Here is a 15,123-nt window from a genome sequence, read left to right as displayed (position 1 = left end):
TAGAGACATAAGGAGCTCGAATAAAATAGTTAAAAAAATAAATGCCTCTGTAAAAGTTAATACTGAGCACATTGGTTTAATACATTAAATATATAGATTTAATTTAAAAAATAAATACCAATACAAGCCTGACTGCATAGACACACACACACACACACACACACACACACACACACAAGTACACATGCACACCTCATGCACACACAGAGACAGACAGCAAAAAATAGTGAAGCAACTTGTGGGAGGTTCTGAGCACAGAGTAGTGATGCAGTTTACAGTTTTTGGTGGGAGGGTGGCAGAGGTAGGTGGCTGCTTAGAGCACTGTTGCCGTCACCAGGAGAAAGACGACAAGACTCTGGGGGATGGCAATCGTGGGGCTGAGGGACACGGAAGAGTCTAGCATGTAGAGACAGGATTTTCTGAAGTGTTAGTTATGCAGAGTGAAGGAGGAGAAACGAGGAGCATCTCCGGTTTCTTACGTGTAGGGACACTAACTGGGCAGGGCGAATGAGATTGCCTACAGCATCAGCTCTCCACCAAAGCCAAGCTGAGTACAATACCATCCAACCGGCGAGCACAGTTCCCCTGACTAGCTGGTGACATTACTCAGGGAAATTTGATTTATTTTCCACTATTGTTTTATCATCAAAAACGAATATTTTAAAAGCACCTAACCCACAGGTGTCTTATAACATTGAACAAGCCATGTTTAGAATTAAATCATATAGTACTGGTGTCAGCAACCTTTGGATCCATCCTACCTCACAGCTAGCTCTACACACACACACACACACACACACACACACAAGCATACACATATGCACTCATGTGTATGTATGTGTACATGTGTGTACCAGAGGTTGATGTTAGTGTCTTCATCCATCCTCTACCGTTTGTTTGTTTGTTTGTTTGTTTGTTTGTTTGGGGAGACAGGCTCTATCAATGAGCCTGGAGCTCATCAACTCAGTTAAGCATACTAGCCAATGAGCTCCAGAGATCTGACTATCTCTACCTTCTCAGCATTGGGGTTCAAGGTACCCACCACCACCTCTGGCTTCTATGTGGGTCCTAGGTCTTCATGCTTCCACAGGAGGAATTTTTACCAACTAATCCAGAACCTGGATTTTGCAAAAGAAACTTTATGTGGGGGGCAGACAGCCCCTGAGTTCATGACTGCCTGAGGCTGGTTTCATGTTGTCCCAGCTGTCTAGTGAATACCATGACGCCATCTGGGGTTCCAGCCTCTGAGTGAAAGACCCAGACAAGTAGTGGCTGCAGTAAAACCGTCACCCAGGACTGTCACACGCTTCAGTAGTGGCCATGCTTGCCCCCATTCCAAGGCCGTGACCCCAACCAGCACAGTGAGGCAGTCATTGTCTCCTCTTTAAGAAGTATATAAATGGCCTGTTACAATCACCACCACTAATGAAGTGGCAGAGATGGGACCTAAACCATCCGCTACCAAACTCCTGAGGGAAGGCTGACTAAGCATGGAGTCTACAACACATTTGGCTCAGCAGGTTTTAAAAAGTCAGCATCAAATGAGGGGATTAGGAGAGCTTCAGCATGAAGGTGCCTCCTACCTTTGGGTCTTGCCACTGGCTCCTGGCCATTCCCTGCAGGAAGAGGGGTTGAGAATTCAGTGGCTGTTGGAATAAAAATTTATAAAAAAGAGCTAATGGCAGTTGGGTCAGATTTCTTCCCCAGCTATTTGCTTCACACAGCTCAGAAAAACATTCACTAAACAGTCTCATGAACTAGTCAAAGAATTTATACTACCTTCTTACGGGGGGAGGGGGCTGAAGATCAGAGGAGGATTTTTCCTTAACAACAATTCCGTTGGGGAAAATGAACATGGCGATGTTGTAGAGTAACTCAGGCTTGAATAACTGATACAAAATGAAGCTAATTATTTAGAAGGAATAATGTGAGCCAGAAGCATTTTCTGCTTAACATCAGAGATATCTTAAAGTTAATATTTTTATTTTAATTTATTTCTAACATATTGATCTATTTTTATTTTGTGTATATGAGTGATTTGCCTGCATGTATGTATGTGCGCTGCATGCATAGCTGGTGCCTACACAAGGCCAGAAGAGGGTGTAGGATCCTCTGGAATTAGATGATTGCAAGATGTCATATAGGAGCTGGGAACAGAGCAGCAAGTGCTCGTACAGTGCTTCGTGTGTGTGTGTGTGTGTGTGTGTGTGTGTGTGTGTGTGTGTGTGTGTGTGTGTGTTGGTATACCCATGTGGATGCAGAGCCCATGAAGGCCAGAAGAGGGTGTTCGAATCTCTGGACCTGGAGTTACAATCCTCTGCGGGCCTCCCAACACGGGTACTGGGAGCCGAACTTGTGTCTTCTGTGAAAGCAGTACAAGTTCTTAACTGTTGAGCCGCCTCTCCAGCCCTGGGTAATATCTCAGTAGCCCGGGGAGGCAGACACTATGACCACTGGAACCAGCAGGTGTCCATTCCCGATTAGTCCTCTAATTTTAAACCAGTGTCCCCTCCATTTGCTGCACCACAGTTTCTTGGCATTGATAATGTGCTGAAAATTAGTCCTGCGGTTGGCAGAAGCCTAGCGGTATGTTTGTATCCCTAGACCAGCAGTTCTAAATTCGGGGCAAATTGCTCTGCAAAGGGACATACCAGAAAATATTTTGGCTGTTATAACTGCATTTCGGATGCTACAGTTGTTGGTGGGTAGAGGCCAGGCATGCTATAAAATAGCTCCAATGCACAGGGCAGCCAACCTACCACCAAGACTGACCCCAAATGTCCACAGTGCTGGCATGAGAAGTCCATTGTCGCACTAATCTCAACCTTCTCTATTTCTTCAAAGACTTTTCATCAGCAGTACATACCATGAACTAAAAATCAACAGGATAAACTAAAGCTAGTCTAGGTCATAAATTCTGCTTCTGTGTATGTGTGTACGTGTACACATGTCGGCGGGGGTGGGGGAGGGCAGAGGTCAGTCTCCATCCACCTTATTTTCTAGGGCCAGAGTCTGACCTGGCCAGTGAGCATGTCACTGCTCCTGGCTTTTTTTTTTTTTTAAATATGGGTTCTTGGGATCATTCTCAGGTCCTCACGCTTATCTCTTTATCAGCTGAGCTATTCACCAGCTCTCTCTAACATTTTTAGACAAAAATCTCCCCTATCTAGATGAGGCTAGCCTAGAACTCACTAAATATAGGCTGGCCTTGAACTTTCAGCTATCTTCCTACCTCACCTTCTAGAGTGATTTGCAGCATCCCACACTTGGTTTAGACTGTGAGTATTCATGGGAAATTTTATCTTCATCACAATGCCTTTGAATGAGTCAGGTTGTCTCTTTATGAGATGTCTTGAAACCATTACAATGGTTTCTGTGTTCTGTATAAAATCCATTTTAACATCTAGCGTCCCAAAAGTCCTGAGCTCAAGTCCTGAGCACTTAAATTACCCATGTCTCTTTAAATCTGGCCTACCCAAGCAGCAGGGTCAATTTGTGATGGCAGCCATGGAGACAAAGATTGGTGTAGATGCAGTCTTGATAACAAAACGTGCATTGTTGGAGGAAGAGGTGGCTCTTACCTTCACAGATGACACTGGCGTCTTCTCCGGCACCACAGTTATGTAGGTGCCAGCCAGCATGAGGACACTGTCCCAAAAAACTCTCTGTCCCAGCACAGTCCATCTCATCCAGCAGAAACTCCCCTAGGCCATCACCAAATCGTGCCTGGACTGGGGCTTCGAGGGCACGCCCGCAGTTCAGCTGTCGGCACACCACGTCAGCTTCACGCAGGTCCCACTGGTCATCGCAAACCCTGCCCCACTGGCCATGGTAGAAAACTTCTATTCGCCCAGAGCATCGTCCTGACCCATTTGTGAGCTGCAACTGTGGCCAGTCTTAAAAAGTAAAAAAGTACTGCTGGAAGGAAGCTACTCGGCTTGAATTCACTAGAGCCTACTAGGACCCAGCCTGACTCGACACCAAGCACTCGTTATGCAAACACCACTTCTGAGTAGACAGCACAGGGAGCCCTGTCCTTAGCAGGACCTGATCCTTCTTGTCACAGGAGTCAGTCTAACAGAAAAGGTGAGTCCTGCCCCATCCTGACTGAGTCAGGATTCACAGGAAGAGCTGTGAGAAGTATCTGGCACATTCCATCCTTAAGGCATGTCCCGCTGGCAATGCTACCACTTTTCTAAAGTGGGTCATTTTAATGTAAGTGTGCCAAGTGCCAAGAAGCAAAGGTGGTGGTAGTGGATGTTCATAATGGCTTCAGAGTGGGCAACGGGTAGTGGGGATGGGGGTGTTTTTTTCTAAGTGACAGGGGACTCAAGGCTTAGAGAGAAGTAGGAAGGAGTTACCTGGCCCCAAAACACCTGGGAAGTGGGTAGAGTTTCCTTCAAAGCAGTAAGCAAAACAAAACAATCGAGCAGTGTTCATAGAGTGTTGTGAATGGGGAAACGCGCAGGGATTCTTTGGTGAAGCCATTCTATTTGGTAAGATTTGTATGGCTAAAGATCTACCCACTAGTTAGAAATGTGATGCCCACCAAAACACGTCGGACAAGGAGCTAGGAAACCTTGACTCACCACCAGGAAACGGCGTTAAGATTTCAGCATCTACAAGCAAAAAATAAATAAACAAGAGTCACTACCATGCAAAAGAGCCCCCACCAAGTGTACTGTGTACATGGCTACTCTCATGACCTAGACAGTAGCTGGCACCATGGTTGCATTTAGAAAAGGGGAGTGTATTCAGTAGAATCTGGACAGTGAAAAGTGAAAACTGATGATGAGTTCAGGAAGCTCAAAGTCATTTTCAAGTTGGATTGTGTGCAAAATTGCATCAACTTCCAGGAGGAGGCAGAGTCAAAGACTTCTGGGAGACCACTTCTATGGTAATTGCAAAGCAGGACATCAAGAGACTCTGTTGTTAGATAAGCTGAGGCTTTCCTCTTTCTTCCATTTCTATGACAGAGGAACTGAAGGGACACATTATCCCCTCTCTGTCTTCATGTATCTAAAGTTAGGACTTTCTTCAGTCATGCTGAATTCAGTCGCATCTTTGAAATATAACCCAGATGCATTCCTCCTCCAGAATTCTCTGAAATATGTTTGGACAACAGGAACAAAGCTGTTTGGGGATGAAATACTACCTGCGTGGTTAAAGCCGAAGTATAATGGGAGTTTGGGTTTCTTTTAAAACTAGGTTATGTTATGTAAACATGTTTTACTTTAATCCCAGGTGTGGGACATGAGGCTGCTTCAGACTGTCCACATCAGCAGATTATTTGCCTTGTGTGGCTTCCAAGAGGGGCGTGATCTTTGCCAGCTGTGGACAGTTTAATTCTGGGGACTCTAAGAGGGTATAAATGTCAGAACCCAGAGAGAGACAGGGAGTAGGGGTGGGGCGGTGGAGAGGCCTCTGAGGAAGAAGTCTCCTGCTGCTTCTCCCCCACTGCTCCTGGTTGCTGTTGTTGTGGTTTGACAACGACAACAAGAAGCTGAAGATATCCTGACTACAAAGATTGGACTTGCCCCAAGGAACCCAATAACCCTAAACAGCAAGAAGTAGTCTAAGAGAACTACTCCCCTGCTCCCTACTAACCTTTCTCTCCTACCTGGTCTTGCAAGGAATTTGGGGTGGAGAAGGGAGGTAGAGGTATAAAAAGGCTAACAAAATAGATCTTAAAAAATGCACACGCAGGATTCATCTTTTCATTTTTCTTTCGTTGGGTCCTTTTGATTAAATCCATTGTTTGTCATTAGTCCTCCCCAGCCTCCCACATAGGTTATAGTAGCCAATGCAGTCAGATGACTGTAGGAGCTTGTGGGTACTCTAGTAACGATATGCTAAGGTCTTTGCTCTTACCAAAATCTCTCGAAGTTTCATTTTCTTGCAGAATGTGTTCAGATTCTATGAGGGGGGGAAAAAGGTAGAATGCAAGGTGAGTCTGCGGAAGAAGATAAAATCTGCGAAGTCTTGCCTTCCTGAATGGCTTGCTGTTGCCCAACTACCAAGTGCCCACTGGGAAGCTCAGCCTAGAATTAGTTACACGGGGCTAGTGCAGAAAGGCCAGTGTTATCTAGGAAAGAAAACTCGTCTGTCTTTGTTCGGTCTGTGGGATGCTTAAATGTTAGTGTGAATTGTGCTCAGCGACTCAGATCACTGAATGAGTGTTGCTTTGCCAAGCTTCTGAGCGATTGGAGCTGAAATAGGTGCGTCTTCTTAACAGATTTATGCTACATGGTGTTGAGTATTTCGGATGCAGTTTCATAGTAAAATAAATGCACCTTTGGTATCATTTGAAAGAGAATGAGATTCCGGAGCCTCTGCTTAGGGCAGGCAACCCTGGGCTGTAGTGTTTGGGAAGACAACTGATTAGCTCGTTGGCATTTGTTCTCCCACTGACAAGCCAACTACTAATTCTCCAATTAGCATCCATTGTCTTTCCCCCTTTGTCAGGAAGGTGGGCACTGAGGGAGTTGGAAAGGGGGAAATGTGAGTTCTGATGATGAAGGCTTTGCTTTAGCTAACCAGGAGAACTCAGCTTGGGGTCTCCCTCTACCCAGGGATCTTGTAAGGTCGTGTAGTGTGTGTGTGTGTGTGTGTGTTCTGGAAAGGCCAAACAGATGGTACAGATGAGACTACTAGCAGAGCAACAAAGACAACCGTGAATGCTTACACATTTCACCAAATATAGGGCATATTTGGTGGGGGAACAGGGCATTAGGTATGTGTGCCTGAGGTCCAAATATGTGCTGGATGACAAGAAGGCATTGGTCATGAAGGCATTCATTTTGACCTTGACTTAATTTTGTCCTTTAATTTTGGTTTCTTTATTTTCAAAACAAGAAAAGTAAAACAAACCCACCTGAGTGGTCAGGATGGAGGAGGAGACACGGAAAGTGCTTACAGAACCACAAAGTACCATGTGAGCAGATAGGATTTAGGCTTTGAGGCAATCTCTTAGGCAAAACCAATCAGAAATTCATTACGCCTGGCCTTAGAATACAAGGCATGCTATGATTCAAACTCTAATTCAACATATTAACCAAAATAGCATATTTACAATGAATTATAGGACAAATGTAAATCAACTTTAATCAGTAGAAAAGACAATCAGATGAAATTATTGGGAAGCTCTGGGTCCAGGCTTACACCTGGATAAGAATTGTAGACAATTTCCATCACTATGAAAGTAACTATTAATCAACCAACTCTCAATGCATTATTAATTTATAATTAGTTACTGAAGTCTCTCTCTCCACCTGCACATGCTTGCTTCTAAAGTGGAGCTTCTCAGCTTCTGAACTATTGCCATCTCGTACTAGAACATTCTTTACAGTAGAGAGTCAACCTGTGCAATGTAGATTTAACAATGCCCCCATGCTGCCCACAGACACCAGGGCACACTGTCCCACAGTGTGACAATCAAAATGTCCAAATGTTTCCTAGGGCACAAAATCACCTCTAACTGAGAATGACCACAGAAATATCCTTGAGAAGGACTTTTAGATACCCCAAAGCAAGATTTATGCTTATGCTAATTTGCTAAGTAGACTGTTTTCAGCCACCCCACCCCAACCCCCACTCTATGTACGGGGTCCAAGTGCATGAAGCCTCAGAGGACAGCAAAGTCCTCCTTCTGCCCACTCAGGCTGCTCAGAGCACCGGGATGAGGCCAACGTGAATTCTGCCCCAATAGTAGCTGGACCAAGGGCTCTTAGGAAGTGCTTTCAGAAGCGTGTAGCACAATTCAACCTTAAAGCAGGTCTCAGTGAAGATAATCAGAAAAGCTAAGACTGCAGAGATGCCTTAGGAATGGCAGTTTCATGGGTCAGGACTTCTCTATCCTCCCTGCAGCAAGGAAGACCCTGACCAGGGCTCATGACACCTGCAGTCAGCAAGAATGGCATGGTGCTTTCTGGTGAGAGGAGGATTATGCAGGGAGGCCATTAGTCCATCCCATGGAGCCAGAGACATTTTGTTCACTGCTAGACTGCTCAAGCCTTCCACAGAAAATGCTTGCCGGCCATTGGATGGAGCCTTAGCCCCTGCTTCTGGGAAGGTTGGATCTTGAAATATGAACAGAGGAGAGGTGGAAAGGGTTGGCCAGCAGCTTTAGTCAGCCTTTCTCCTCTCTTCCACACAACTCTGCACCTTGCTCTATCACCCACAGCTGGTCTGCCATACCCTGTCTCTAGGAGCTATATTTCCCCCAAAAGCAGAATTTTGGGGGGCCATATTGGCAGCCTGGCTTTCAGGATGTAAGACAAGGTAGTGGGTCACAGTGATTGTCGTCACAATGATCACTCCCACTTAATTAGAAAAAAGCTAAAAAGATAGGCAATGCCACACCAAGCACAGAGAGGGAAGTGAGGAGAGGACCGGTAGACGGCTACCCAGGGCTGCCTCCCTGAAATCCACGAGACCCACAATTAGCAGGGACCTACGCTTTGGCGCTCTGCTGTGTCTGTCTTGAAATTTCTCACAGCTTTCACACTAGGACCTAAAAAAATCACATAACCCCGAGGCTGCCCTGAGTGCTTTCATTTCCAGTCTGTCCTCTTTCCGGTGCTACTGCTGGCCACCTAAGTGGAAGCAGTAGAACTGGAATAGGGCTGGTCCACATCCAGCTGCTTCCCAAACCCCGTGAAAGAGAGGCTCCACACAAGCGTCATTCTGGAAGGTTCCTAGGACCATGAAATCAGACAGGGCTTTGGATCCCACAGGACAGTATATTACAAAGAATGATTGGATACAATGAAAAATCAAGTCTTGGAAAACACGGAAAGTGTGGTTTACCAGAGCAGACGACGCCAACGTCTTCCTCGTGCCCACAGTTGTGGATGAACCAGCCAGCGTGGGAGCACTGCCCCAGGGAGACCTCAGTCCCAGAACACTGCACGTCATCAAGAAGAATGGGGCCAGAGCCCTGGCCATGGCGGGCCTCTCCCAGGGTGGACACGGCTGCCCCGCAGCCCAGCTGCCGGCACACGACCTGCGCTTCCTGCATCTCCCACAGGTCGTCACACACTGTGCCCCACACGCCCTCAAAATACACCTCCACTCGGCCAGAACACCTGCTAGAACCTTCCACGAGCTGCACAGGAAGCCAGTCTTTGGGAGAAAGGCATTCCCCATCCCCACATGAGTGTTGGTGACTCGAGTCACTTCCCCACCAGCTTCTTGGAAGTCCCACCTGTGTTCCCAGCACTCGGTTAAACCCTTTACAGAGGTTTCCAATCTTCCTAACACTGTGACCCTTTAACACAGTTCCTCGTGTCATGGTGACCCCAAACCATAAAATTATTTCATTGCTGTTTCATGCAAATATCCGATACTCAGGATACCTGATGTGCGACCTCCAAAGGAGTAGGGACACACAGGTTGAGAAGTGCTGCTTTACATGGCCGTCTTTGTAAGGCTCCCAGATACCATATAGGACACCGTGGTCCCAGTCATACCAGGGAGGAGGAAAGCGTAACAGTACAGCTGCTTTCTGGTGTAAGAGCCTCAGCTAATAAGAACCAGATTGGGACCTCATAGAGCTCCCTAAAATCCTCATTTGGGATAAAAATTTCTGTAAACAAGTTTAGATCCTGCTGTGATGGGAAAGCCACAAGGCTTTGCTTTGGCTCTTTTCATTCTGTGTCCCAACTACCACCGACTCCAGCAAGAAAATCTTCATCTAAGAAGACAGAAACTGTCCACCTCGGGCTGCTTGATATTTTGGTTTAAGAATCGGGTGCTTGGGTTGTTTCCGCTGCGCCCTGTGGTCTTGGGAAATGAAAATGCTGGAAGAGAACATGTATTTGCCCAGGGACAGGGCTGCCCTCGACTTGGCACTTACATTTTTGCCTGCTAATACTTCTCTGGGCAGCAGCGTACTGGCTATCCCAGCATTCTCAGGGGCAGCCACCATTGCTAGGACAGTGAATAGAAAACAAGGAAAGGTAGGGGCAAGAATTGGTCAGCCACTAGCTATGCAATTGGCGTATGTGGGGTCACTTAGTCTCTTGTCCTCTTCTGCAAAAGAAAGCAGTGCATGCCTTAAAGGGTGATCACGAGGCAAACGCAGGTGAAGCGCCTGGCACAGAGGAACTACTTAAGAGCCATTGTTATTATCTCCATTTTGTGAACTAATAATTAGGTAGACAGGACTATTAAACATTGCTAAAATGGTTGACGGAGGGCTGGGACAGGGGAGGGAGGGGGTCTGTGTCTCCATTTCTCGGTCAATGCAAAGCAGAACTTCAAAGTGTGGCCCTCAGACAGGCCACCTCTGAGAAAGCTTGGTAAATACGAAGGTTCTGGGGGTACACCTGTGTCTAATGGTAAGGCCCAAGGCTGCATGTTCAACACATTCTGGAGCGATTCCCATGTTCTCCAACACTCAAGAGCACTCTTCCTCACTAATGCATAAGAACCATGAAGTTAGAGAAAGCCCTGGCAATGTCTCTGTCTTAGTAGGCCCCAGAGAATACTGTGGTATGTTTCTGTCTGGGAATGAGTGACTCATCCTACTGAGTGTGACTGTCCATCCCAGGAGCTTTGGTGTCTTTCTACCTCAAGGTCTCCTTACTCCCATGACTCCTCCTCTTATACGCATGGCCATTGTCTGGCTAGCTCTCACCGTCTTGCTGTTCCCCAGACATGCCTTCGACGGGGCTTCTCTTAGGCCGTCCCTTCCCCAGCCTTGCTTCAGGTCCTCTGATGCCCTTCCTGTAACAAGCTGAGATGCACCTCCATGTTAGAACCTTATAGGAACCCCTGAACACAGCCAACCCTGGTCCCCATGGAAACCTCCAGAGCAGGACCTGAGAATCTAAATTTGCAGCCACCAGAGCAGAGGTGCCCACAGGAAAGGACCAACTTCTCTGGAACCCATTTTCCTTAAGCTCCTGCCTTGGGACACGCTTGGTCTTAAAATTTCCCTTTTCTGTCAGTTTCTGTATTGATTTCAGTTATTTTGACAATTTGTCAGCCAGCATACTTCATTATGATTTTCTAGCCATCTGTAGTTGATGTGGATTTTCTTTAAGGAAGTGACAACTTATACATACATTCTACTATGTTCTTATTTAATTCAGTGTTCCTAATATTTCTTAGATTGTCTTTTTAAAACAGTTTTCCTTTTTAAAAAATTTTAGTCTCATTTTCATTATCCCTTTTTCTCTTTTGGGAAGATCTTTAGGATGTTTTGTTTGTTTGTTTGTTTTTAATTTTACATTGCTTTTCAATTTCTTTCTTCTTTTTTTATAGGACAATGTCTCTCTGTAGCTGGGTATATGTAGATTAGAGTGACCTTGAATTCACAAAATCTGCCTGCTTCTGCCTTCTAACAACCTTTCCTAAGTGGCCACCAAGTCGCCCTTTGCACCTTTCATGTGAATAACCAAGGCTCCAGTGACCTGCAAGTACCACAAATCCTTTCTGTCGGTAAGTGACCTCCAGGGAGCTGTACTATGTCCCTGGGTGGCTGCTCTTAGAAGAGCACACTGGTCCCATTGTCTATGAGGCTCTTGTGTAATTATGAGGAGTCTAGCAAAGCCTATTGCACCATATCCTGTCACTAATCCTTGGCTCCTGGACACTCCAGAGCACCCCCACCTGAAAGCTGCAGGATGACATAAACATTTTGGGGGAGAGGCATGGGCAGGGACAGAAAGGCTGCAAAGGGTACAAAGGTAAAGGAGGCACCAGGGACTGGGGGGGGGGGACCAGCTCCATTGATAACTGAGACTTATAAATAGTGTCTACCAAATCTGTTGAGCTGCTCAGATAGCCTCATATTTGCAGAACTCAGGTGAACAAAAGTAATCCTCTTAGTTTTGTTTTGGGAGAAGCTTGTGGGCAGAGGGGGCCCAGGCCATGATGTTCTTGCTCCTTGCTTCTCCATCCATTTTCTCAAAGTCTTTAGATGGGCCTCAGTAGTGTTGGGAGCTGTGTTGCAGAATGAGGTCAGAGAAGAACAGCGAGTTCTGCTAAACATGGCAGACAGCGCTAGCGCTAAGTAGGAAGTTAGCAAACTTCAAAGAGGACGGAGGTCAGGCAGAGAAGAGAGCTGAATGCTGTGACAAGGTTACTGCTCCATCAGAAGTAATGATGCCTTCCTTAGGATGGATTTTTGTCACTGAGACAGTTGAGTTTCAGTAGGGTGAGAGGTGGGGCTCAGGGGAAGTTAGGGCCAGGACCACGGTTGACTCTTGCATGGGACCCACCATGTTGCCCCCAATTTTATAAAGGAGCTGCCAGAATACATTCTTAAGAGAGCCACTGAATTTGGGGGCCACTCCCATCCAGGCTCTCAGAAATTGTTAAACTTGTCCCAGACTGAGATTTAGCTTTCCATTTCCCACCCCTGTATTCATGCTAAATCCTTCCTACAGGCGATTCCAAACAGGCCTGCTCATACCCCAGCAGCACTTCCCAAAAGCAACCCCACCCATAGCTAGGGGCAGATATCACTGGGGTGGCTTCTAGATGGGGCCAGGAGTCATTTTCACCCATACTTTGGTTGACATCCCCAAAGCCGACACTGTCACTTTGAATGCGATCGACCCCAGCACCATCTTTGCTACAGTGGAGCTAGAACGATTAGCTAGGACTCTGAATTCCCTAGAACATTCCAAAAGTTCTTATGTGTCAAGAAGCCCCATCAGTTCCACAAAGCATTGATAGAGTTTATAGGTCCCCAGTGTTTACCTACACAACTTGTTATTCATGGAGGAAAAAAAAAGAAACGTTCTCCTTTTCTTCTACGTTTGGAAAGTTGAACCTATTACTTGGAAATTACTACTGAGGGACTGGTGTGCTAACTTGGAGGTTAAGAGCATACACCTCTCTCGCAAAAGACCTTAGTTCAGTTCCCAGCACACACACTGAGCTGCTGACAACTCCCTGTAACTCCAGCTCCAGGGGGTCTTACTTCTCGTCTAGCTTCTGAGAGTACTGTATTCAGGGACACATACTCACACTCAGACACATATATACATCTGAAAGAAATGATCAGAAAGAAAGAAAACAGCTACTGAAATATTGGAAGGGGGAAATATCCTGACTTCTTAGTGGAACGTGGAAAGTAAAGACGTCATGGCTAAGGGTCCTGGCTGAATCTGAGATTTAATAATCTTGCCTTTTTATTTCAGATGTGCAGTTTGAAATTCAGAGCATCTATAACAGCAGTTAGACGGACAGCTCCACCTGTGTCTGAGAGACCCTTCCCAGTCTTTTACTAACATCGTTTCTTTAACCGACCCAAATGAGCTCCTACATCATACCCTCTTGTAGGAGAGGGCACAGCACCATGGGGATTCAGATCTTGTTCCGGGTTCACAGGGCTAGAAAGTGCTCATTAGGGCTCGGATGCTCTAGAGCTGTGGTTCTCAACCTTCCTAATGCTGAAGCCCTTCAAGCCAGTTCCTCATGTTGTGGTGACCCCCGACCATTAAGATGATTTTTCATTGCTACTTCATGACTGTAATTTTGTTACTGTTATGAATCATAATGTAAGTATCTGTGTTTTCTGTTCCCTGAGAAAGGGTTCTTGAACACCCCCCCCCAAGGGGTTGTGACCCACAGGTTGAGAACCACTGCTCTAGATCTTTGTGCCTCTAGCAAGCATTCCCGGGCTCAAGTATTACATAACATGTAGATCAAAAATAAGGTACAGAGCATCCAAGAAATCATTCCATTCTTCCTTATGCTTTTTTAAATATTGGGAATATTGTATAAACATATGCATATGCTATGCTATTTGTTTTTAAAATATTTCCAAATATTTATTTGTATACTTTTTCATCTATACTCAACTGAGAAAATTAAGCAATAAAAGACTTTAATATTTTCTCCCAAAGCCACTGAACAACAATAAAAATATCAAAACTACACAAATATTTCAAATTAGTTTAGTCTCAAGTGTAATTAAAACTTCATTAAACAGACTAGTAGAGAACACACATTAAAACCAAGACTATCAAAAGGGTCAATATGGTTTTCATAAGGTACAAATTTTTCAGAATGCAAATCTTTATAAGTCAGTTCCAGATTATTTTATGTCAGGATGTTTTACTGACATTTTCTAGATGCATTCATCACTAGGAAAGAAATACCAACTCAATACTCTTGGTGAGCGCTAAACACCAAAATACGAACATATGACCCAAAGAGCACTCCAGAGTTCCTTACTGGCTCATCTTGGCCAACATTTTCCTCCAGAATCCTACAAAGAGAGCCTCAGTCTGTGAAAACGATAAATCGACTGATGCTTTGTTCATAGAAAACAAATCTTTCGTAAAAATATTTGGCTCAATGTCTGTAAAACGGATCAAGGTGATGCGCAGCTGATCGCAGCAGCATTTCACCAGTGATTGGATTATGCTCAACAGAGTAATTGCTCTCCGTGTCGACTTCATTTTAAGCTGGTACAAGAGGACAAGAGACAAATAACCACCCTTTCTCTTGTCACAAGGCATTAGCTGTGTCAAGAGCCCTGGGGCACTGGCTGGGTACCTGCTTCAGGTAGAATCGCAGCGAGAAAGAACAGCAGCCAAAGTAGGCGGGCGCGGCAGCCCATGTTGGGAAGGCTTCCAGCTGCCAGCTAGCCCCAAGCTCCAGCCTTATATTCTTTCCAGGCTCTCTGGTGGGAGTGGCCTGGCAACTTGATGCTCGTCTTCAGCTTGAATTGGCAAGCGTCCAGAGCCGGGTACAGCAATGCATTTACTCCGGCATCTTGTATGTTTGCTCTGGGGAGCAAGAGTGATCTGACATACATTTGACATGCAAACATTCCATTACAACAGTTGGAAGTCAAGATCAGAGCGAAGAAACGCTAAACAGTGTGCTGGCACCTGCCCAGGCAGATAGAACCCTCTAGGCCCTCAGGGAAGACAAGCTACCAGGAGCCTAGATCCTACCTAAGGTATCATTTCCTGGAGCATATGGCCATTTCCAATGCAAGAGGCCTCGAGAACCCTATTTATCACTCAACACCCACATCCTACCTCTCATCTTTTCTTCAAAGTCCCCATTAGTCTCCAGCTGCTTACAGCAACTCAACCTTCTAACTCCCGTAGCACTCATTAAGAGTGCATTTACAACACTTGACACATTCTGACC

The 15,123-nt window shown here is 45.6% G+C and overlaps 1 protein-coding gene across 1 annotated transcript in view; it reads right to left on the bottom strand.

Annotated features, from left to right (window-relative positions):
• LOC110563202 (deleted in malignant brain tumors 1 protein-like) overlaps window positions 1–14,581 on the bottom strand; it is a 110,941-nt gene extending 96,360 nt beyond the window's left edge. Inside the window, exons 1-3 of the mRNA XM_060376193.1 lie at window positions 14,518–14,581; window positions 10,640–10,738; window positions 1,584–1,616 (exon numbers count right to left, since the gene is read on the bottom strand). Of these exons, the coding sequence (XP_060232176.1) occupies window positions 1,584–1,616; window positions 10,640–10,738; window positions 14,518–14,581 (196 nt within the window). The remainder of the gene's footprint in view (window positions 1–1,583; window positions 1,617–10,639; window positions 10,739–14,517) is intronic.
• Window positions 14,582–15,123: the final 542 nt, after the last annotated feature.

This window comes from Meriones unguiculatus, chromosome 1, assembly GCF_030254825.1.
Source record: "Meriones unguiculatus strain TT.TT164.6M chromosome 1, Bangor_MerUng_6.1, whole genome shotgun sequence".
In the NCBI taxonomy this organism is placed as follows: Eukaryota; Metazoa; Chordata; class Mammalia; order Rodentia; family Muridae; genus Meriones; species Meriones unguiculatus.
The sequence above is the reverse complement of the archived record's forward strand: the minus strand, read 5'-3'. Positions and strand labels throughout refer to the sequence as shown.